At 39.3% G+C, this 25,230-nt stretch overlaps 1 protein-coding gene and 1 long non-coding RNA gene across 4 annotated transcripts in view; one reads left to right on the top strand and one right to left on the bottom strand.

Annotated features, from left to right (window-relative positions):
* Positions 1–3,235, bottom strand: part of MFSD14B (major facilitator superfamily domain containing 14B) — an 84,708-nt gene extending 81,473 nt beyond the window's left edge. The window contains exon 1 of one of the 2 annotated variants that reach the window (XM_059924389.1): positions 2,818–3,235. In XM_059924389.1, coding sequence (XP_059780372.1) covers positions 2,818–2,925 — 108 coding nt within the window. In that variant the 5' untranslated portion in view covers positions 2,926–3,235. The remainder of the gene's footprint in view (positions 1–2,817) is intronic. The other variant, XM_059924388.1, reaches the window with a different exon arrangement.
* An 83-nt stretch (positions 3,236–3,318) lies between these two features.
* On the top strand, positions 3,319–22,735 carry LOC132366936 (uncharacterized). Of its 2 annotated transcripts, none has more exons than XR_009503620.1 (3): positions 3,319–3,435; positions 3,995–4,104; positions 22,333–22,735. It is a non-coding gene; the product is annotated as an uncharacterized LOC132366936 (long non-coding RNA). The 2 variants fall into 2 exon arrangements; XR_009503621.1 differs by lacking the exon at positions 22,333–22,735 and adding an exon at positions 20,992–21,446.
* Positions 22,736–25,230: the final 2,495 nt, after the last annotated feature.

The following is a 25,230-nucleotide window of genomic DNA, read 5'->3' as shown; positions in this document are numbered from 1 at the left end:
AGTACTGTTTCCATTGTGCCTATATAATATATAATATTCTTGTCCTTATAAATCAAAATTAGTCTTTACAGGAGCCCCTCTAAAACGGTCTGAGGAAAATCAACTAAAAACACATCAAATGTCACCAGAATGGCATTGATCCTGAGAGGCCCTACATCAGAGATCTTAACTGGTATCTAAGTACTGGCTTTTTGGAGTCAATGAACATTCTGAAATACACAGTATGCTAAACTCAGTTGTGTTTTCTTTGCAGAAAATCCTTAATTCTCTTCAGATGCTCAAAGGTAAATGATTCCAAAAGGATATGCATTCAATGATAACGCAAATAATTCTGACACAACATTTCAAGGTGTATGAACACACACAATTAGGGAGGGATAGAGCAAAGAAAGGACAATAAAACAAGAACTTATTTACTACACACAATTCCCTTTTCTAGATTGCAATGGTCTCTTAGAATAAATATGTGATTCCCTTCTATTATTCAGGTCAATACATCTCTTTGCCAAACAAGGTAGAAAAAAGTTTCAGCCGATTCCCTGTATGTGGGCAGTCTTGCTTGTGATTATTAGTAACATCTAAGAACTTGAAACCATGAATACACTAGAATCAAGCTATAAGGAAATTCCAACACATTAAAATGAAGTCAAGTTTTGGAGGACAAAGAATGTAGCACCTGGAAGCAATACTAGAAAGAAACTGCAAACAGGAAAGATGCATAATTTGGGGGTACTGGCATATGACATGAACATATATGATTAAAGACATTCACTGCTTTCCCAGGCAACACACATTACAAAAAGCACCAGTGGCTGAACCCTGCTACCTACCCATGCTAGTCATCTAAGTAGAGCAAGCACCAAAACTCACTGTCAGAATTCGCTGCAATTTATCAGTACTGACTAGAGACACACCCTAAGAGGTAAGGAAAGACTGGACAGGAATCTATTTGTGCCTAAATTAGCATCAAGACTCACAGGGAAAGCAATCAGGGAATAAACTGTCTCAGTTTCTTTGAATACACATTCCTCAAAAATTCCTGTTCTAAGCACATAAAATCAGCGACTTTAATTTTTAGGTTGGGGTCTAGTTCCTGTATAGATTAGTAAATGGGAGAGAACTGAATGTTTTTTACCAGACAAGGATCACCTATACATTCTGACCAATCATTCATGCTTAAAATAGAGAAATAATAACAATAACAGCTAATATTTATTGAGGACTTACTAGGTGCCAGGTTGTAGTAACCCTCACAATTCTCTGAGGTAAACACTATCATTAATTTGGAGAGGTTATATAACTTGCCCAAAGTTATACAGGTAATAAAAAGTGGGAACTGGGATTCCAAGCATGCTCACCTAATCACTATGCTTTAATGCTTCAACCTGCCAGGTTATTTTTTTATCCTATAAGCCAAAGAGAGCTAATGAAAATATTTAAGGACAGCAGTAATGATCATATTTACATGTTAGATTACACTAATCAATACTGTGGAGAGCAGCCTGATGATGAAGTAAGCAAGGGTCTCAAGAGATAGTCAAAATCTAGGTCAAAAATGCTAAGGAACTGAACCACAGGAACGCAGAAAGGATAAAAAACCTAAAATCTTTATCTGGTAAACTTAGCTAGACTTATTAATATATTGGATGAAGGGATGGGAAAGGATGGAGTCTACCTCTCAGGTTACTAGCTTGGCCACTGGTCAGTAATTATGGTCTATCAATTCAAAGACAGGAGGAGGAGCTGGCAGTTTCGTTTCCCTTAGTCGGCAGGAAGATAAGTCTACCTTTTATGTAATCAAAAACAAAACGAGAGAAACCAATTCTACAGAATTTCCCTCCTCCTACCAAAAACACTTTCCTGAAATGAGGAACTCCTAATTTTTTTCCTCAAAAATAAGAAGTCACTTGGGCAGGAAGGGGCCCTCAACATCATTTAGCATTCTTTAAAAGCAAATTAAATCTGAAGCCGATTGCATATAATTTAATTTTCCTAAAATTTCTATTTTCTTTGGAAAAAGTCTCCTTGGCATTAGTTTCTATTCATTGTACCGTTTCTATATTTCCTGTCCTAAATAGAGCAAAAAAGAAAAAAATATATCTTTGAGAAATGACACTCTATGCTAAGAGTTCCAACGTCAGACACCTAAGCGCCACTGACAGCCTGCTCTGCCGAATCCAGGCCAATTAAACCAGTGCTTCGGAAGCCATCTGACTCTCACGTGAAACTGTTAAGAGACTAGCCTGAATACGCTCCTCAGTTGGGCCCTAGGATAGGCAGCTTCCTCTGAAATCCTGCTCACCAACCGCTTCTGTGACCGCCTAGAGAACCAGGAAGGAACAGGAAGGCGCTGCCCAGCCTCCACCGCCAACTTCCCGGTCCAGGGCCCAATGCCGGTTCTAAAGGTTCTCCACACATCTTCTAAGTAGGCTCAAGCCAGAAAGTGCACCATGAAAACAGGATCCACTGTCACGCGTATGGAGAGCTCTGAAAGAACCAAATTACTTATATTCACGGTCCCACGTCGGGCGTCTTTTGAAACAATAACCAAGTCGCCTAAATTTTTGTCTAGCGATGAGCAGCGCTAGGAAAGCCTAGCAGTGATGAATTCGGCTGGCTGACACGGAAAAGGACAGGCTTTCAGACAGCCTGAGCCCCTCGAGCCGAGGCGAAGGGTCAGTGTATCCTCATCCCCAAGGGACCCAGGCCCCAGCCCCGCATCAGGCGTCCCCGGACTCAGGCCGCGACGCCGCCCAACCTCCCCTGGCTTGGGGCTTCGGGCTGAGAAAAGCGTCCGAACTCCGAGCCCGCGCTCACCGAGCTGCCGCTCGCGGCCCGCGCGCCCGCGCGCTTCTCCAGCATGGCTCCCGCCTCGGGCTCCGACGCCGCCTTCTCCTCCCTCTCCAGTGGAGATTCCGCGTTCATGCCGCTGCCATGCCCGCGCCGGCTGGGGGGGTTACGGGACTACAGCTACGCCGCAAATGCGGCGGCGGGGCCCGCGCTCTCATGGGCTCCGCGGCCCAAAGCGGCCTGCGGGTCAGGCGGCGGCGCCGAGAGCTGTGAGCGCTGCCGAGGCCGGAGCCGCAAAAGAAACGAGGCGAGGAGAGCAGCTAAAAGCGGGCACAAGCCACAGCCACTAACAGAACCAAACTCAGAGAGCTGCCAACAGCGTCTCCAGCGGCCGAGGTAGCCCCGCTCCGCTTCCCCACAGGCCGGCTAGGGGCAGGAGGCCCCGCCCCGGATCTCAGCTCCCGCCACAAGCTCTGCGCCTGCGCTCAAAGCCTCAGCAGTGCCCGCCCACCTCAGGCCCCGCCTCCACGTTTCCGGGGCCTCCTTGGCGTCAGGACTCCGCGGCACGCTGGAAATGCGTCATCTCCCAAGGACCCCAGGAGTAGTTTCTTTTTCCTGAGACAGAACCGGATCTGGCGAACTGAGGTTGTCAGGTGCTGGGGGTTTTGTTAGTGACTGCACTTCTGGTCTTGGTTTGGTGCCCCCAACAAGTATATGGATGGGCACGTTCTGACACGGATACAGAGCCCCGGGATCTGGAATCCCGAACTGGGGAAGTGCCGTATGCTATAACTACGATATTCTGTTCCTCTTCAAAATCTATAAAGAAGCTGACAGAGAGCTTACCTGGGCTGTGGGATTCATGGGAAGGACAGTCTTAGGAAACATACAGGTCCCTGTTCCAATCCAGAACTACTTGATGGTACCAACACGGTGTATATGAACTGATTACTCAAAGCCTCAGATCATGTTTGGGTAAAGTGCTGATGTGCTAAAGTGCAGAAATCAGCTAACACTAATTTTGGCTCTATAAATGTTATGATTACTGGCTGGAAAGGACCTTGTGAGATATTACATCCTACTTTGCAGATGCCAACCCAAGCTCCAAAAGTAAAGTGGCTTGGCTAGTTAAAGAGTTAATGTGACAGATAGGACCTGCTCCACGAATTTGGGGAACAAATATAGTGAGAATATTTTTTATTAGGTGTTTGAGCATTCGATGCCTCTTTGAAAGAAGACAAACACTGAAACTCTGAAGAACTTATGTCTTCCTCCTTATTAAAGAGACCCAGGTGGACTTAATTGAAGAATGGAGTAAGTCCAGTCATTTCACTATTGATTTGCATCTTGTATTATTGTTGTTGTTTCAAATGGGTCTTGTACAATCCTAAAGATTTTTGTTTGATTTGTTATAGTGTATCCATTGGCTTAGGTCCCTTCCAGGGCTTCAGTCCATAGCACTTGGTGTACTGAGTTATAGCTTCATTTACACTCACTGATCAGACATTGCTTCCCAAAGCATATTGATGTCCAAAATCAGTTTTTCCTGAAAGAACATAGAAATTCTTTTATTGAGCTCAGGTCATCTACCTAGACTGCCCCTTCTATCAGGGACTTTACTGCTACTTGTCCTCGACTGAAGGCTTTTTAGTCGGCACTAGGAAACTGACAGGATTTTAGAAGCCACCAGCCTTGAATTGTGAGTAGGAAATTCCCCCAACAATACCTCAGACCAGTTGTCCCCTATCCTGTTCTTAAATATAGCCAGAGAAGAGGATATGTTAAATAGGCCCAATCCATTTATGGATAGCTGTCATATTTTGGAATTATGTCCTTTTATTAAGCCAAAAACTGCCTGCCTATTTCAGCCATACTTTGATTCTGGTTCTGCCTTCTATATCTGTACAAAAATGTCTAATTCCATTTGTTTGAAATTCCAAGATGAACTTGTCATCTTTCTTGATTATCTTCTAAATACATACCAGTTTGTGAAAATCCCAATTAAAATGCATTGCCAAAAATGCAACACTGGAAGTAATATTTAATGATGGCACTGTGAGGTCTGGTCCCTTGATTTGCATAAAAGTAAATTATCATAAAAGTAAATTATCATAAAAGTAAATTTTAGGAGATGAATTATTTATTGCATTATGTTGATAGTTATACCATAGGAATTAAATAGACCCTTATTCCTACCTTCTAATTAATTCTGCACTAATCAATGTCAAAGACCTGGGATTCCACATAATTTAATTCAACATCCTAGGCTCTAGGAAAATAATGGCACTCACTGAAGGATACGTGTGTTATGGTATTTAGAAAATAGGATATCTGTATGCAGACCATGAAATTGGACCCTTGTCTTACACCAGACATCACTCAAAGTGGATGAAATTCTCAAACGTAAGACCTGAAACTCTAAAACTACTGAAAGAAAACAGGGAAATAATCTGACTGGACAAATATTTTTTTGATATGACACCAAAAGCACAGGCCAGAAAGCAAAATCAGACAAGTGAGATTGCATATAAAGCTTTTGTACAGCAAAGGAAATAATCAACAAAATGAAAAAGCAACCTACTGAATGGGAGAAAATATTTTCAAATTATATATCCAATAAGGGGTTAATATCTAAAAAATATATGGAACTCATGCAACTTAATAGCAAATAGATAAATAAATAGCCTGATTAAAACATGGGCAAAAGACCTAAATAGACATTTCTCAAAAGAAGACATTCAAATGACCAACAGGTATATGAAAAGATGCTCAACTTCACTAATCATCAAGGAAATGCAAATCAAAACCACAATGAGATACCACCTCAAATCTGTTAGAATGGCTGTTATAAAAAAGACAAAAAATAACAAGTGTTGCAAGAATTTTGATAAAAGTGAACATGTGTACACTGCTGGTGGGGATGTAAATTGGTACAGTGTGGAAAACAGTATAGAGTTTCCCCCCAAAAGTAAAAAAACAAAATTACCATATGATCCAGCAGTCCCACTTCTGGGTATATATCCGGAAGAAATAAAATCAGAATCACAAAGAGATAACTGCACTCCCAGGTTTATTGCAGCATTATTCACAGTTGGTGAGACATGGAAACAACATAAATATTTATCTTCAGATGATTGTTTAAAGAAAATGTGATATATATATATGTATATGCAATATTATATCATTCATCATTTTAAACGATGTAAATATGGCCATTGTGACAACATGGATGAGCCTGGAGGACATTATGCTAAGTGAAATAAGCCAAACACAGAAAGACAAGTATTGCATGATGTCACTTACATGTGGAATCTAAAATAGCCAAACTCCTAGAAGCAGTGGAGTAGAATGGTGGTTTCCAGGGGTTTGAGGGAGAGAGAAATGGGAGATGTTTGTCAATGAGTATATAATTTCAGTTATGCAAAATAAGTTCTGAAGACCTAATGTACAGCAGTGTGACTGTCATTATCAGTACCGTATTGTATTCTTGAAATTTGCTAAGAGGGTTGATCCTAAGTGTTCTCATTACAAAAAGAAAAACGAAAGAAAATGGCAACTGTGAAGTGATAGATATGTTAATAGCTTGGTTGGAGTGACTATTTTATAATCTATATGAATATCAAAACATCAATTGAACACCATAAATTTTTTCAACTTTTATTCATTATACCTCAATAAAGCTGGAGCAATAATTAATAAAAAAATTTAGTAAACATTTTAATTCAGAAAAGGAAAAGCTGTTAAACTCATGGTATGGTTTATTACAGTGAAAGGATGCAGATTGAAGTCAGAAAAGGTAAAGGGCACATAGGCCAGAGTCCAGGAGAAACCATGCAACAAGTTTCCAGTTGTATTCTCTGAGTGGAGGCTATGGACATCGTTTAATTACCCCAGCAATGATGTGTGACAATACGCATGAAACCCAGGAAGCTTACCTAAGCCTTGGTATCCAAGGTTTTTATTGGGGGTCAGTCACATAGCATGGAGCACCAAGTGACTGACCTTAGGTACTCAGTCCTCAGCCCCTCCAGAGATGATATTGATACCAAGTGGCCCAAAGACCCCATCATAAGTCACATTGTTAGCATAAGCTTCCTAGCATACCCCAAGGCCCCAGGTAAACAAAGCCATTATTATCAGGCTTATAGGGATATTCCAAGGGCTTAGAGGTTATCTCCCAAAAGACAGTCACAGGCCAAAACTTTGTTTTTTGGGGTTTTTTTTCATCTTTATTGGAGTATAATTGCTTTACAAGGGTGTGTTAGTTTCTGCCTTATAACAAAGTGAATCAGCTATGCATATACATATATCCCCATATCTCTTCCCTCTTGCGTCTCCCTCCCCCCACCCTCCCACCCCTCTAGGTGGTCACAAAGCACTGAGCTGAACTCCCTGTACTATGAGGCTACTTCCCACTAGCTATTGGTTTTACATTTGGTAGTGTATCTATGTCCATGCCACTCTCTCACTTTGTCTCAGCTTAACCTTCCCTCTCCCCGTGTCCTCAAGTCCATTCTCTAGTAGGTCTGTGTCTTTATTCCCATCCTGCTCCTAGGTTCTTCATGACCTTTTCCTTTTTTTTTTTTAGATTCCATACAAATCTGTTAGCGTACAATATTTGTTTTTCTCTTTCTGACTTACTTCACTCTGTATGACAAACTCTAGGTCCATCCACATCATTACAAATAACTCAATTTCGTTTCTTTTTATGGCTGAGTAATATTCCATTGTATATATGTGCCACATCTTCTTTATCCGTTCATCTGTCGATGGACACTTAGGTTGCTTCCATGTCCTGGCTATTGTAAATAGAGCTGCAATGAACATTGTGGTACATGACTCTTTTTGAATTATGGTTTTCTCAGGGTATATGCCCAGTAGTGGGATTGGTGGGTCGTATGGTAGTTCTATTTTTAGGTTTTTAAGGAACCTCCATACTGTCCTGCACAGTGGCTATATCAATGTACATTCCCACCAACAGTGCAAGAGGGTTCCCTTTTCTCCACACCCTCTCCAGCATTTTTGATGATGGCCATTCTGACTGGTGTGAGATGATATCTCATTGTAGTTTTGATTTGCATTTCTCTAATGATTATTGATGTTGAGCATTCTTTCATGTGTTTGTTGGCAATCTGTATATCTTCTTTGGAGAAATGTCTATTTAGGTCTTCTGCCCATTTTTGGATTGGGTTGTTTGTTTTTTTGATATTGAGCTGCATGAGCTGCTTGTAAATTTGGGAAATTAATCATTTGTCAGTTGCTTCATTTGCAAATATTTTCTCCCATTCTGAGGGTTATCTTTTTGTCTTCTTTATTGTTTCCTTTGCTGTGCAAAGCTTTTAAGTTTCATTAGGTCCCATTTGTTTATTTTTGTTTTTATTTCCATTTCTCTAGGAGGTGGGGCAAAAAGGATCTTGCTGTGATTTATGTCATAGAGTGTTCTGCCTCTGTTTTTCTCTAAGAATTTTATACTGTCTGGCCTTACATTTAGGTCTTTAATCCATTTTGAGGTTCTTTTTGTGTATGGTGTTAGGGAGTATTCTAATTTCATTCTTTTACATGTAGCTGTCCAGTTTTCCCAGCACCACTTATTGAAGAGGCTGTCTTTTGTCCACTGTATATTCTTGCCTCCTTTATCAATGATAAGGTGACCATATGTGCGTGGGTTTATCTCTGGGCTTTCATTCCTGTTCCATTGATCTATATTTCTGTTTTTGTGCCACTACCATACTGTCTTGATTACTGTAGCTTTGTAGTGTAGTCAGAAGTCAGGGAGCCTGATTCCTCCAGCTCCGTTTTTCCTTCTCAAGATTGCTTTGGCTATTCGGGGTCTTTTATGTTTCCATAAAAATTATGAAATTTTTTGTTCTAATTCTGTGAAATACGCCAGTGGTAGTTTGATAGGTATTGCATTGAATCTGCAGATTGCATTGGGTAGTATAGTCATTTTCACAATGTTGATTCTTCCAATCCAAGAACATGGTATATCTCTCCATCTATTTGTATCATCTTTAATTTCTTTCATCAATGTCTTATAGTTTTCTGCATACAAGTCTTTTGTCTCCTTACGTAGTTTTATTCCTAGGTATTGTGTTCTTTTTGTTGCAAAGGTAAATGGGAGTCTTTCCTTAATTTCACTTTCAGATTTTTCATCATTACTGTATAGCAATGCTAGAGATTTCTGTGCATTAATTTTGTATCCTGCTACTTTACCAAATTCATTGATTAGCTCTAGTAGTTTTCTGGTAGCATCTTTAGGATTCTCTATGTATAGAATCTTGTCATCCGCAAACAGTGACAGTTTTACTTCTTCTTTTCCAATTTGGATTCCTTTTATTTCTTTTTCATCTCTGATTGCTGTGGCTAAAACTTCCAAGACAATGTTGAATAATAGTGGTGAGAGTGGGCAACCTTGTCTTATTCCTGATCTTAGTGGAAATGGTTTCAGTTTTTCACCACTGAGGACGATGTTGACTGTGGGTTTGTCATATATGGCCTTTATTATGTTGAGCGAGGTTCCCTCTATGCCTACTGTCTGGAGGGTTTTTAACATAAATGCATGTTGAATTTTGTCGAAAGCTTTTTCTACATCTATTGAGATGATCATATGGTTTTTCTCCTTCAATTTGTTAACAGGGTGTATCACATTGATTGATTTGCATATATTGAAGAATCCTTGGATTCCTGGGATACACCCCGCGTGATCATGGTGTATGATCCTTTTAATGTGCTGTTGGATTCTGATTGCTAGTATTTTGTTGATGATATTTGCATCTATGTTCATCAGTGATACGGGCCTATAGTTTTCTTTTTTTGTGACATCTTTGTCTGGATTTGGTATCAGGGTGATGGTGGCCTCATAGAATAAGTTTGGGAGTTTTCCTCCCTCTGCTATATTTTGGAAGAGTTTGAGAAGGATAGGTGTTAGCTGTTCTCTAAATGTTTGATAGAATTCGCCTGTGAAGCCATTTGGTCCTGGGCTTTTCTTTGTAGGAAGATTTTTAATCACAGTTTCAATTTCAGTGCTTGTGATTGGTCTGTTCATATTTTATATTTCTTCTTGGTTGAGTCACTGGAGGTTGTGCTTTTCTAAGAATTTGCCCATTTCTTGCAGATTGTCAATTTTATTGGCATAGAGTTGCTTGTAGTAATCTCTCATGATCCTTTATATTTCTGCAGTGTCAGTTGTTACTTCTCCTTTTTCATTTCTAATTCTATTGATTTGAGTCTTCTCCCTTTTTTTCTTGATGAGTCTGGTTAATGTTTTATCAATTTTGTTTATCTTCTCAAAGAACCAGCTTTTAGTTTTATTGATCTTTGCTATCGTTTCCTTAATATCTTTTTCATTTATTTCTGATCTGATCTTTATGATTTCTTTCCTTCTGCTAACTTTGGGTTTTTTTTGTTCTGCTTTCTCTAATTGCTTTAGGTGTAAGGTTAGGTAGTTCATTTGAGATGTTTCTTGTTTCTTAAGGTAGGATTGTATTGCTATAAACTTCCCTCTTAGAACTGCTTTTGCTGCATCCCATAGGTTTTGGGTCATTGTGTTTTCATTGTCATTTGTTTCTAGGTATTTTTTGATTTCCTCTTTGATTTCTTCAGTGATCTCTTGGTTATTAAGTAATGTATTCTTTAGCCTCCATGTGTTTGTATTTTTTACAGATTTTTTCCTGTAATTGATATCTAGTCTCATACCATTGTGGTTGGAAAAGATACTTGATACAATTTCAATTTCATTAAATTTACCAATTCTTGATTTGTAACCCAAGATATGATCTATCCTGGAGAATGTTGCATGAGCACTTGAGAAGAATGTGTACTCTCTTGTTTTTGGATGCAATGTCCTGTAAATATCAATTAAGTCCATCCTGTTTAATGTATCATTTAAAGCTTGTGTTTCCTTATTTATTTTCATTTTGGATGATCTGCCCATTGGTGAAAGTGGGGTGTTAAAGTCCCCTACTATGATTGTGTTACTGTCGATTTCCCCTTTTATGGGTGTTAGTATTTGCCTTATGTATTGAGGTGATCCTTTGTTGGGTGCATAAATATTTACAATTGTTATATCTTTTTCTTGGATTGACCCCTTGATTATTATGTAGTGTCCTTCTTTGTTTCTTGTAATACTCTTTGTTTTAAAGTCTATTTTGTCTGATATGAGAATTGCTACTCCAGCTTTCTTTTGATTCCCATTTGCATGGAATATCTTTTTACATCCCCTCACTTTTAGTCTGTATGTGTCCCTAGGTCTGAAGTGGGTCTCCTGTGGACAGCATATATACAGGTATTATTTTTGTACCCATTCAGCCAGTGTACGTCTTTTGGTTGGAGCATTTAATCCATTTACATTTAAGGTAATTATCAATATGTATGTTCCTATTGCCATTTTCTTAATTGTTTTGTGTTTGTTATTGTAGGTCTTTTCCTTCTCTTGTGTTTCCTGGCTAGAGCAGTTTCTTTAGCATTTGTTGTTAAGTTGGTTTGGTGGTGCTGAATTCTCTTAGCTTTTGCTTGTCTGTAAAGGTTTTAATTTCTTCGTCAAATCTGAATGAGATCCTTGCTGGGTAGAGGAATCTTCGTTGTAGGCTTTTCTCCTTCATCACTTTAAATATGTCCTGCCATTCCCTTCTGGCTTGCAGAGTTTCTGCTGAAAGATCAGCTGTTAACCTTATGGGGATTCCCTGGTGTGTTATTTGGTTTTTTTCCCTTGCTGCTTTTAATATTTTTTCTTTGTACTTAATTTTTGATAGTTTGATTAATATGTATCTTGGCATGTTTCTCCTTGGATTTATCCTGTATGGGACTCTCTGTGCTTCCTGGACTTGATTAACTATTTCCTTTCCCATATTAGGCAAGTTTTCAACTATAATCTCTTCAAATATTTTCTCAGTCCCTTTCTTTTTCTCTTCTTCTTCTGGGACCCCTATAATGTGAATGTTGGTGTGTTTAATGTTGTCCCAGAGGTCTCTGAGACTGTCCTCAATTCTTTTCATTCTTTTTTCTTTATTCTGCTCTGAGGTAGTTATTTCCACTATTTTATCTTCCAGATCACTTACCCGTTCTTCTGCCTCAGTTATTCTGCTATTGATCCCTTCTAGAGAATTTTAAATTTCATTTATTGTGTTGTTCATCACTGTTTGTTTGCTCTTTCATTCTCCTAGTTCCTTGTTAAACGTTTCTTGTATTTTCTCCATTCTATTTCCAAGATTTTGGATCATCTTTACTATCATTATTCTGAATTATTTTTCAGATGGACTGCCTATTCCCTCTTCATTTGTTAGGTCTGGTGGGTTTTTGCCTTGCTCCTTCATCTGCTATGTGTTTCTCTGTCATCTCATTTTGCTTAACTTACTGTGTTTGGGGTCTCCTTTTCACAGGCTGCAGGTTCGTAGTTCCCATTGTTTTTGGTGTCTGTCCCCAGTCGCTAAGGTTGGTTCAGTGGGTTATGTAGGCTTCCTGGTGGAGGGAACTAGTGCCTGTGTTCTGGTGGATGAGGCTGGATCTTGTCTTTCCAGTGGACAGGTCCACGTCTTGTGGTGGGTTTTGGGGTGTCTGTGGCCTTATTATGATTTCAGGCAGCCTCTCTGCTAATGGATCGGGTTGTGTTCCTTTCTTGCTAGTTGTTTGTCATAGGGTGTCCAGTACTGTAGCTTTCTGGTCGTTGAATGGAGCTGGGTCTTGGCGTTGAGATGGAGATCTCTGGAAGATTTTTGCCATTTGATATTATGTGGAGCTGGGAGGTCTCTTGTGGACCAGTGTCTTGAACTTGGCTGTCCCACCTCAGAGGCACAGCCCTGATGCCTGGCTGGAGTACCAAGAGCGTGTCATCCACATGGTCACAATAAAAGGAAGGAAAGAAAGAAAGAAAGAAAGAGAGAGAGAGAGAGAGAGAGAGAAAGAAAGAAAGAAGATAAAATAAAATAAAGTAAAAATAAAATGAAACAAAGTTATTAAAATAAAAAATAATTATTAAAAGAAAATTTTTAAGTAATTAAAAAAAAAAGAAAAAAAGAAAGAAGAGAGCCACCAAACCAAAAAACAAATCCACCAATGATAACAAGTGCTAAAAATTATACTAAAAAAATAAAAAATAAAATGTATAGACAGAACCCTAGGACAAATGGTAAAAGCAAATCTATACAGACAAAATAACACAGAAGCATACACATACACACTCACAAACAGAGAAAAAGGGAAACGATATGTATATATCATTGCTCCCAAAGTCCACCTCCTCAATTTGGGATGATTTGTTGTCTATTCAGGTATTCCACAGATGCAGGGTACATCAAGTTGTCTGTGGAGATTTAATCTGCTGCTCCTGAGGCTGCTGGGAGAAATTTCCCTTTCTCGTCTTTGTTTGCACAGCTCCTGGGGTTCAGCTTTGAATTTGGCCCCGCCTCTGCATGTAGGTTGCCAGAGGGCATCTGTTCTTTGCTCAGACAGGACGAGGTTAAAGGAGCAGCTGATTCGGGGGCTCTGGTTCACTCTGGCTGGGGGGAGTGAGGGGTACAGAGTTCAGGGCGAGCCTGCGGCGGCAGAGGCTGACATGACGTTTCACCAGCCCAAGGCATGCCTTGTGTTCTCCCGGGGAAGTTGTCCCTGGATCACGGGACCCTGGCAGTGGTGGGCTGCACAGGCTCCTGGGAGGGGATGTGTGGATAGTGACCTGTGCTTGCACACAGGCTCCTTGGTGGCTGCAACCACAGACTTAGCGTTTCATACCCGTCTCTGAAGTCCGCCCTGGTAGCCGCGGCTTGCGCCAGTTTCTGGAGCTCATTTAGGCGGTGCTCTGAATCCCCTCTCCTTGTGCACCAGGAAACAGAGGCAAGAAAAAGTCTCTTGCCTCATCGGCAGCTCCAGACCTTTCCCCGGACTCCCTCCCGGCTAGCTGTGGCACACTAGCCCCCTTCAGGCCATGTTCATGCACCCAACCCCAGTTCTCTCCCTGGGATCTGACCTATGAAACCGGAGCCTAACTCCCAGCCCCCACCTGCCCCAGTGGGTGAGCAGACAAGCCTCTCGGGCTGGTGAGTGCTGGTCGGCACTGATCCTCTGTGCAGGAATCTCTCTGCTTTGCCCTCCGCACCCCTGTTGCTGCGTTCTCCTCCATGGCTCCGAAACTTCCCCCCTCCCTCCGCCACCCACAGTCTCTGCCCGAAGGTGCTTCCTAGTGTGTGGAAACCTTTCCTCCTTCACGGCTCCCTCCCACTGGTGCAGGTACCATCCCTATTCTTTTGTCCCTGTTTTTTCTTTTTTCTTTTGCCCTACCCAGGTATGTGGGGAGCTTCTTGCCTTTTGAGAGGTCTGAGTTCTTCTGCCAGTTCAGTAGGTGTTTTGTAGGGGTTGTTCCACATGTAGATGTATTTCTGATGTATTTTTGGGGAAGAAGGTTATCTCCATGTCTTACTCTTCTGCCATCTTGAAGCTCCTCCAGGCCAAACCTTTGTTTGGAATATGTAGGCTTTGGGTGAGCCAGGCCTGCTGAGTTAGTCCTTCACTGCACAGAATCTAATAAAATAAACAACTTAAATGTGATTTTTCCAAACCAAAATGTTTTATAATGTGTGCTAGAACCAAGACTCTTGCTACTCAATTTGTGACTTCTAGAAGTAAATTGTCAGGTTAATAAGGATACCCCCATCACAATTTGTAACTCAAAGAATTAGGAATGGGAGAAGAGAGACAGGCAGAAGTAGGTGAAGACTTATGCATGCTATCAAAGAGCGGACAGTCTAATAGGAGAGACGTGATAATAACACTGGCTACCATTTAGTGAGTGATTGGTGATAAGTGATTTATATATTACCTTTCATCTTCATCTTAACTTTATAAGGTAGGCATTTTAATCTTCATTTACATATGGAGAAAACCAAGTGAGGTATATTTAGAAATTTACCTTTGCTTTGCTGCCAGTAAATGGTTAAACAAGATACAAGTCTTGGTAGTCTACTGCTGGTGGGAATTTAGCCTGGTAAGGCCTTTCTGGAAAGAAATCAGGTAATTCTTATTGATGTTAATATGCATTGCTCAGCAACCAAACAAACCATACTTATGTATCTCAGAGAAATTCTCACATCAACACATAAAAGGATAGTGGCAGGAATTTTTATTGTACCATTATTTGTGGGACGAGGGTGTTGGAGACAATCTAGGCCTCCATGGATGGATAAATTTAATGTGACAGATGCATAGTATAGAACACTATGCAACAGTGAAAAGTAAGAGACTATATGCATACAAAAATTTTTGAGAGACTCTTCTATATTAAAAAGAAACTAAAGGTACCTAATAACCAAATATAAGCAACCTTTATTGGATCCTTAGTTAAAAAAATAATAAATAAAGGCAGCAATAAAATATATTTTGGGGAGAAAATATGTAACATAGAGGGCAGTGAAAAGGTTAGTATCTGTATTTTACTAAGAGTTCTATATATCAATTTTAAAAAGACACATAATCTTCTCTTCCCCCCAAATGAGCAAAGAATCATGAACAGCACAATTTCAAAATAAGAAATACAAACTGTTAAAAAACATAAAAAGATATATTCACTCTGATTAGTAACCAAAGAAATGTAAATTAGAATAATGAAACATCACTTTCCATTTTAAGAAGAGCAAAGATTAAACAGAATAATAATAATATTCAAAGTTGGTGAAGGTGTAAATACTGGTGAAGTGTAAATTAGTTCAACTTTTTGGAGGTAATGAATTAGACAATATGAGCAAATTTTTACATAAATATTCCTTTGACCTACCTATTCTACAAGTTTAACAATTTGTAGAATCTGCCCAAAGGCAATAATTAAACAAATGGATAAAAAATCTTTTGGTAGCTTTGTAGGCAAGAACAGAAGGAAGAGAACCAGGTACAGGGCTACTTCAATAGTCCAGGTAAGATATGGTGGTGACTTGAATAGGGTGATGGCAATGGGGATGGAGAGAAAAGGACGGATTGGAAACAGGACCAAAAGGCCTTGCTTATGGACTGGACGTGGGAGCAGTTAATAAAGTGCACTTAAAACAGTCAGATTGCTGAGCTCTCTATGTAGAAGTGGAACACCTAGAATGGTGAAATTTTCACTGAGGCTAAAGTCTGTGAACTGTTTACTAAAAACACTGGGCTTCTGGTAGATTCATGGGGCTTGAAAGAGAAATTGTTGAAGTTCTGTGAGTGAAGTGCCATGGCAGACATTAAGAAAACAAAAAGTAAAAGGGACTGTACTTGGAAGTGCAGGAGTGAAACATACTAGGATTCCACCACCACTGTAAGCCTTACTTACTTTGATATCCCAGCATTCCTTCCCACTCCCCATTACCTTCCCCTTAACAAACACATAAATATAAACCTGTCCAAAAGAACTTCTTCAACCACATACACAGACCTGCAGTATTCCTTCTAGGCAGCTCCTAGAAGAGCTATTCAAAGACAAGGATCCTGGTAAAACACCAGTGCTAAAGAAATTTGTCATACCTACCACATCTCTTCTAAGAAGAAATATAGAATCAGCCATCCAAGTTACACAAAGAAATCCTGCTTTGGTTTTTTTTTTTTTTTTTAGAGGTGCAAAGGATTATTATTAAATATAGATCTATTTTCATACAGAATTAACATTCCTCGAACTTCAAACATTGGTTGGTTTGCAAGTAGCAGTAACATTTTATTTTTTTGTGGCTTAATAGCTCTTTTTCTATTTGAATTTTATTTTATTTTTTTATACTGCAGGTTCTTAGTTATCTATTTTATACATATTAGTGTATGTATGTCAATCCCAATCTCTCAATTCATCCCACCAACCCCCCCCCCCACCGCTTCCCCTCCTTGGTGTCCATACATTTGTTCTCTACATCTGTGTCTCTATTTCTGCCTTGCAAACTGGTTCATCTGTACCATTTTTCTAGATTCCACATATATTCATTAATATATGATATTTGTTTTTCTCCTTCTGACTTACTTCACTCTGTATGACAGTCTCTAAGTCCATCCATGTCTCTACAAATGATCCAATTTCCTTCCCTTTTATGGCTGAGTAATATTCCACTGTATATATGTACCACATCTTCTTTATCCATTTGTCTGTCAATGGACATTTAGGTTGAGTCCATGACCTGCCTATTGTAAATAGTGCTGCAATGAACATTGGGGTGCATGTGTCTTTTTGAATTATGGTTTTTTCTGGGTATATGCCCAGTAGTGGGATTGCTGGGTCATATGGTAATTCTTAGTTTTTTAAGGAACTTCCATACTGTTCTCCATAGTGGCTGTATCAATTTACATTCTCACCAACAGTGCAAGAGAGTTCCCTTTTCTCCACACCCTCTCCAGAGTTTGTTGTTTGTAGAATTTCTGATGATGCCCATTCTAACTGGTGTGAGATGATACCTCATTGTAGTTTTGATTTGCATTTCTCTAATAATTAGTGTTGTTGAGCAGCTTTTCATGTGCCTCTTGGCCATCTGTATGTCTTCTTTGGAGAAATGTCTATTGCGGTGTTCTGCCCATTTTTGGATTAGGTTGTTGATTTTTGTGATATTGAGCTGCATGAGTTGCTTGTATATTGTGGAGATTAATCCTTTGTCTGTTGATTCATTTGCAAATATTTTCTCCCATTCTGAGGGTTGTCTTTTTGTCTTGTTTATGGTTTCCTTGGCTGTGCAAAAGCTTTGAAGTTTCATTAGGTCCCATTTGTTTATTTTTGTTTTTATTTCCATTTCTCTAGGAGGTGGGTCAAAAAGATCTTGCTGTGATTTATGTCAAAGAATGTTTTTCGTATGTTTTCCTCTAAGAGTTTTATAGTGTCCGGTCTTACATTTAGGTCTTTGATCCATTTTGAGTTTGTTTTTGTGTATGATGTTAGAGAGTGTTCTAATTTCATTCTTTTACATGTAGCTGTTCAGTTTTCCTAGCACCACTTATTCAAGAGACTGTCTTTTCTCCATTGTATGTCCTTGCCTCCTTTGTCATAGATTAGTTGACCATAGATCCGTGGGTTTATCTCTGGGTTTCTATCCTGTTCCATCGATCTATATTTCTGTTTTTGTGCCAGTACCATAGCTTTGATTACTGTAGTTTTGTAGTATAGTTTGAAGTCAGATGGAGTTAGTAATATAATACAATATCTAAGATAAAATGTACACTGTATGGGATTAATGACAGTTTCGACCTGGCAGAAAAGATTAGTGAACTTGAAAACAGCAATAGAAGCTATGCAAAATGAAATACCGAGTGAAAAAACGATTGGAAAAAAGTAAAGAGTGCCTCATTGTGTGACAATTTCACACACACTGGTCTAATTTATAGTTTGAGTCCCCAAAGGAGAATAGGGAGGGGCATAGAAAGTATTTGAAAAAATAATGACCAAAATTGTATAAATTTAATGAACCCTATAAACCCAGAGATCCAAGAAGCTCAATAATACATAAGCACAAGAAACATGAGGAAAACAACATCAAAGTACATCATAATCAGATTGCTTAAAACTAATTGTAAACAGAAAATCTTAAAATCAGCCCAAGTAAAAAAACACATTATGTACAATTATGTACAGAGGAACAAAGTTAAGAATGAGACCATATTTTTCACTGGGAACAATGCAAGGTAGAAGACAGTGGAGCAACATCTTTAGAGTACTGAAAGAAGAGAAAAAGTCAACCTCACCCTAGAATTCTATCATTATTTATTTTGTTGTTCAAATTGTTCCATCTTTGGCCATTGGGAACTCTTTCAGTTTTTCTCCTGTGTCCTTTTGAGAATTTTTTTTTTTTCATTAGAACTTTGTTACTCTCTGACACTACAGGATGCTCCAGGTTCATTTAGTATTTTCTCAGCCCAGCCTTAGGATCAGCCATTTCTGGTTTCTTTTATTACAGAATGATTCTTAGAAACCAAGATTTGGGTGGTGGGTGTGCTCATTGTCACTGAGTTGTCAATGCTTTTAGGTCATTTCATGTATACACAAATCTATATTTTTGTATTTGTCTGTTTGAAAGGATTCATTTTAGTTGGCTTTTTTTCTCATGGAGAACTATCCTTACTTAATCTTTTCAATTCCTTACATTCCATCCAGCAAAGCATTCTATTTGGGAAATTTGGCTAAAAGGCAAATGTGATTTACCTTCTGAAACAAAAATGTTATGCTGTTATGCATACTAGGATGATTCAGAATCAGATCGAGTGAGCAAACATTCCATAAGGAAGGATGGAATTTTGAGTAATCCAGGCAGACAAAGAGTTTATTCTACAATGTATGTGAACTATGCAAAAAGTTAGAAATTTAAAGCCTTTTCCCCTTGCCCTACTTCTGTGTGTTTCACATGCTAGATATTTGTGTTCCTGCCACCTGATACAATTCTATGCCTCTAGCAGTAATTATTGCTGATATGGGTCAGCTCCTCCTGCTCCTTGCCACCCCCTCATAATCAATTATCAAACGTTACCTATGCATTTTCTCACCTCCTATCTCTCTTTCCCCACCCCCACATTGAAGCAACGATCGTGTCCTATTTATTCTGTATCGCAAATCATTCTGCACCTGCTCGTTCCTACTGACACTGCCATAGTTCATAACCTTCTCATCTCTCAGTAGTTTAGTGTCTTTATCTTTGGGTTTATTTCCACCTATGCATGCTCTCCTCAAACAAAATTGGTCTTTATAATACAAATCCATCTTATTATGTCACTCTGTTGCTAAAAATTCTTCAATGTCTCCTGTTTTTATGCAAGACAAGGCTCCAACCCATTAGCATGATATGCATGGCCCAGGATAGCTTTTTCCCACCTCTCAGCCTGATCATCTAGTACATTCTACAACCATGCCACTGTGCTCCCAAACCTGAGGCTCTTCCTGTGTAGAAGAGCCTCCTTTTCTCCCTCAACTCAGGTATCATCTCTGCCAGGTCTTCCTCATATGTCTTCTTCTGTATCACATACACTTTCCTTGCAACTTGTTGGTACTTTGTGTATACTTTTTCTGTCAACATGTAATTCTCTAAATATTAAAACATAATTCTCATGCCAATATTTCATTATCTCATTATTAAGGGAACCCATAAAATGAGTTCAAAGAGAATTTGAAAAACTGATTGTTACAATGAATGAGAACAAAAAGGAATAATGAATTAAGATTGCTAAATTAGATGCAGCCCTACTTTATGTCCTATAGGGTAATTAAATGTAACATTTGGGCTTATCTTATTTTCCCACCATTAAAAAGAAAATCGTCTCATCAGTTTCTTATGGGATAACTTCTAACTTTGCAGGGCTGTAAAATATCTGGGCTTAGTCAATAATAAATAGTTAAAAATAAATAATCAAACTTTTCCCTAAAGAGTCAGATGACCCTTAGATGGACTTTTTCAACAATGTCTTCTAGCATGATGTATTGATATGGCATCTCCTTGCTTTATTTCCAAGTTTGGAGTAATTTTTCTTAGTACTGTTATTGACTACCTTGATAGTGTACTTTTAAATTCATTCAATCCTGACACACACTGAACTTGAGGGAACTTAGATTATTGTTATTCAGACTAGGATATGTGTACCCCTTGTGATATGGGAAGACTTCCCAGGGGTTATATGGCCATTGATAGTTTTAAATACCTAATTTCCAGATTCTCACCTTAGGCAGGTACTCTTTACTACAGATAGCGTGTTCCAAAAAGTGTCACTGCTTTGCATATTCTTCTTTCCCACATCCCCTTCCATAGTCATCCTTCACCCACTTCACTAAAGCCTCTCCACCCATTCCAAATCTGATCACAGACCCTGGTTTTAAATACTTCCAAGGGCCAAACAAGGAGACAGTTTGAGAAAGCTTCATCCCTGAGAGAGTGACATTTCATTTAAGCAACAGGCTCTTGTCAAGTCTCCAGTCACAGAGACTCCTAACACCATGTTTATTTGAATTAAACAATAAAATAAGAATTTTTCTTTCAGAATGTGAGTTGGATTTGGCTGACTTGTTTGATAATGAGGATTAGTTCTGGCAAATAAGTCAAAGGGTGTTTATTTTCCGTAAAGTGAAAAAGCCAAATTGACCCCAAGAACTTTACAAAAAATTTTAAAATCCTGTCTGCAATATCCTGGAAAATATATCCTTTGTATCTGTAAACTAATGATAAAGCAATTTAAATGTCAACCTAAAAATGTATGTGAGGTTGAATAGGTTTTATTTGTTTGTTTGTTTAATATTGTTTTAAGAGGCAACAAGCAAAAAAATGAAGACCACTGCCTAGGAAGAAAATTCTGGACATCCGAACTCCAGTTGAAGCCACAGTCAAGACACTCATCTTTTTGTTGTTGACTCGCTGAGCATAGTGGTGCCTCCCTAGTTTAGTGCTGCCTCTCCCTTCAGCCTGGTCAGCTCATCTTTTTTCCACTGATTTGATTTTAGCACTCTGAAAGTTGGCTCAAAACTCACATATCTGTCCCCATTACTTAATGCCTCTAGTTGAATGGGTGGAAAGGTCCTAAAACCTGATCTCATCCTGGCTTCCCATGGTATGTGTTTGGGAAGTGTAGGTCAACCGGTAGCCTGGATTATATTACTATTGATATAAAATTTAGATTTCCTGGCCACTTTCCCTGTGTCTGCTACCTTTTTCCTTGTGCACACTTCTTTTTTATTGTCCTTATTACAATTATTTTTGTACCGAACAGCCTCTCTTTCTTTGTAGAGTTTTATATTTTTGAAAAAAATACTTTGTGTTATTCATCTATTAACAAATAATTGAATTAAAATAAACTCAACTGACCCAAATAAATCCAAGTAGACTAGAAGCATCTTGAGGACAAATCTGTGTCTTATTCACAATTGCCAGTGTTAACAGAAAGAATAATAGCACACTTATTGATAGCTAACTGAAAATCAGGCTTGTACCAAGCCCTTTCATACACAGTTATTGGTGCATCAGGATAAACCTGTAGGCATTGTCTGCATTTTAAATGCAGGGAAACAGAAATAAAGAGATTAGTTATGACACCAAAAGCCACATAGCCAATGAGTGGTGGTGCCAGGATTCAACCTGAGGGAGAATGACCCCAGAATTATTGACCACAGGTTGATATTATCTCACAAATTTGATTTATAAAATTGGATGAGTAATGAACAAAACAGCCTTGTGCTACTGACATGGTTTCAATAGACTTTGGGAGGATCAGGGACCAGATGACTCACCTTGACCTGGAGTGAGAGAGGAACATTCTTCCCATCTGGGGACTATGGGGCAACAGGGAGGCTGAGCCTCTACAACTGGGCTCAAAGGGCATGAGAACATCACAGCAAAGGGTGCCACCACCAGAGAGAGGCCCAAGAGTAGAAGAGGCTTGCATTTGAGTCCACTGATGTGCCTTTGGGGACTTATCCACAAGAGTGGGGGGGGGGGTTGGTAGGGACTGAGTGCCAGCATATGTAGATGTGTATGATGGTGGTGGCAGGGAGCTCAGAGCTGTGAGATTATAGCATTTGTGTTCATGTGGTAGCACTGTTAGTAACAGGCTGAGAAAGCTCGGGATAATCTTGTTTCACTATGATTCTTTAAGGAATTATGAAAATAGGGCTTCCCTGGTGGTGCATGGGTTGGGAATCCGCCTGCCAATGCAAGAGACACGGGTTCGAGCCCTGGTCCGGGAAGATCCCACTTGCCACGTAGCAACTAAGCCCGTGTGCCACAAATACTGAGCCTGCGCTCTAGAGCCCGTGAGCCACAACTACTGAAGCCTACGTGCCTAGAGCCCATGTTCTGCAACAAGAGAAGCCACCGCATTGAGAAGCCCGTGCACCGCAGCGAAGAGCAGCCCCCACTCGTTGCAACTAGAGAAGCCCGCGCACAGCAACGAAGACCCAACGCAGTCAAAAATAATAATAATTAAAAAAAAGAAATTATGGAAGTATTCCACAGTTCTCTTAGTGCATCAATCTTATTTACTCTTATTTTAAATCTTTTGCAAAAAAATAAAGTGCTGAATAAAGTTGTCTCTCATTTCCCATTAGAACGTTTTTGCTGTTAAGTTTCTGAAGTCCTTGCCCTCATACATTGACTCAGCAGTTTGAAATCAGATTACAACACCATTGTAAAGCTCCAACAATGCTCCCATTGTTTTCCAATTCCCACAGATTTAGCCACTAAAACCAGTGTCACTTTGACCGAAATACTTCATCTCCATGGGACACAGTGTCCTCATCTACTGTATTAAACATGAACTGTTTTCTACTCTCCTTTCATAATCTCAAAGACAATGACAGCATGACTCTTTAAATGCTCAAAGTGGGATACTGTAGTATTTTTGCCTTTAAGACATTACTTACCGGGTTATCACTTACTTGCTGTTAGTCAGGTTTTGGTCTGAGTGCAATTTAAACTTTAGCTTTATTTCTATAGAAATGCAACTACCATGACCTGAATTTAGACCAATGGCCAATTTTACCCTGTGTGAAAAGCTAGGGCTTCTTTTAATCCAACTTGAGAACCACTGACCCATAAAACAGAGAGGATAAACTCAGAGGAAAATGCAATCTAAATCACCAAAGCAGACAGATGTGCAATACATCAATTAATGAATACACGTCAACCAAATTGATGTGTTGGAAGATTACACATAATAAAATATTGAATGATCGAGAAATTATCAGGGATTTTATCAATTTTTCAAAGAGTGATACAGTTTCATTGGCACTGCAGTATAAGAAATATAACAGCCAAAAGATATTGTCTCCCACCTCCCCTGTCCAAAAAATTCTCAGTCATAGAATTTCATAGTAAGTTTTTAGAAATAGTATGTGGAGGATAAAATTCTTTGTACAAATGTTTTTATGGGAGTGTATTAAAAATATTTCATCACTTAGTGATCTAATAGTAGAGACAAAAATGAAAAATCATTGCGATATTTGGTGTCATTGTATAATGGAAATAAAGTTATCATGCAGATTATATATTGTCCCATTTAATTACCAAATATGAGCAACCTATTAATTCAGTGTCTGCCTTTCTTATAGAAATTGTCAGGTATATTAAACAGCATCTCATAATATCAGTGTACAGGGAGGGAAGGTGATGCAAAACCCATCTTCTACCTCACAACCTCTAATTAGGTGACCAACTGGCCTGGTTTGCCTAGGATTGAGGGTTTCCCAAGACATAGGACACTCAGTGTTAAAACCAGGGCAACCCTGGGCATACTGAAATTGTTGGTCTTTTATACACCTCTAAGTTCTTTTAAAATGTATGGAAGATTTGTACATCTTTATCCTGGTACTTTTCTGCTTGCATAAAAGGCTCTCCCAGGCAGTCACAGGGCTACATGGTGAAGAGTCATGCCTCTGGGACATCCTGCTCTTGCACTGGAGTTGTCTTGAACTATAACCCCAGGTGACCTTGCTTCATGAGGACTGGAGGAGGCTGAAGCTGGGCAGCTGGGGCAGAGATTTCCTGGTTGACTTTTGTCTTCGGTACTCTTTCCCCTCCCTGTTGACACCCCTCACCTCCTATCCCTGCACCCTCACCTCTATTCCCTGTGACTCATGCCCATGGACAGTCCATACAGGGATTTGCTTGCTCTCAGCATGATGTTAACTGGTTGACAACAATGCCAAATATTGGAGTTCTAGGTATGACCTCTTCCAGGGGTGTTGAGATTTATATCTGATCACCCTGACCTGCCTTCAGTAGGAATCTTGTTAGGTTGGTTTAGACAGAATCCCCTCTTACTGAGGTTTCCTCTCAGTAATTTTCTATCCACTGAGCTGCTTTGTGGCTATAAATTCCCACTTTTCCTTGTTGTATACTGAGTTGAGCCCTATCTCTCTCCCCTACTATAAAACCTCATTGTAGTAGCCCCCTTGAATAAAGTCTTCATTACTATCTTTAACAAGTGTCATAAATATTTTTTTTCTTTAATAACACACACACACACAAACTCACACATGCTCAGTTTTATGCATGTGAAAAACATTTATCACTATGTGTGCATTCTTACAATGGACATTTTTCTTTTTAGTTTACAGTCCTTTCCTCCCCCTTATCTCTCCTGCCCACTCTGTGCTCAGGGAGACCAATTTGACCACTTTGGTGTGTTATCTTTTTTTCTTCCTCCATGTATTGATTCCCTATTGTGAGCTGGGCATTGTTCTAATCATAAGCCAGAGTCCTGCCTATAAAGATTCATATTGTGCCAAAAAGATAGGGAATAAACATTTAAACAAGATCATTAAGGATATTGATAATTACCATGGAAAAGATAAAGTAGAGAATTTGTGAGGGTGGTTTTGCCTGATGTTTGAGGTATCCTCTCTGAAAAGCAGACATTTTAGTTAAGATCTAAATGATGATGAGGAAGCAGCAATGGGGAGATCTGAGAGGCAAGCAGTCAGAACAGAAGAAACAGGCTGTGTAAAAGGCCCAGAAAGGAAATGAGTTTAGGGTGGTTGAGAGGCAAAGGCCA

Source organism: Balaenoptera ricei, chromosome 6 (assembly GCF_028023285.1).
Source record: "Balaenoptera ricei isolate mBalRic1 chromosome 6, mBalRic1.hap2, whole genome shotgun sequence".
Lineage (NCBI taxonomy): Eukaryota > Metazoa > Chordata > Mammalia > Artiodactyla > Balaenopteridae > Balaenoptera > Balaenoptera ricei.
Note: the sequence above shows the minus strand (reverse complement) of the source record. Positions and strands in the feature narration are given on the sequence as shown.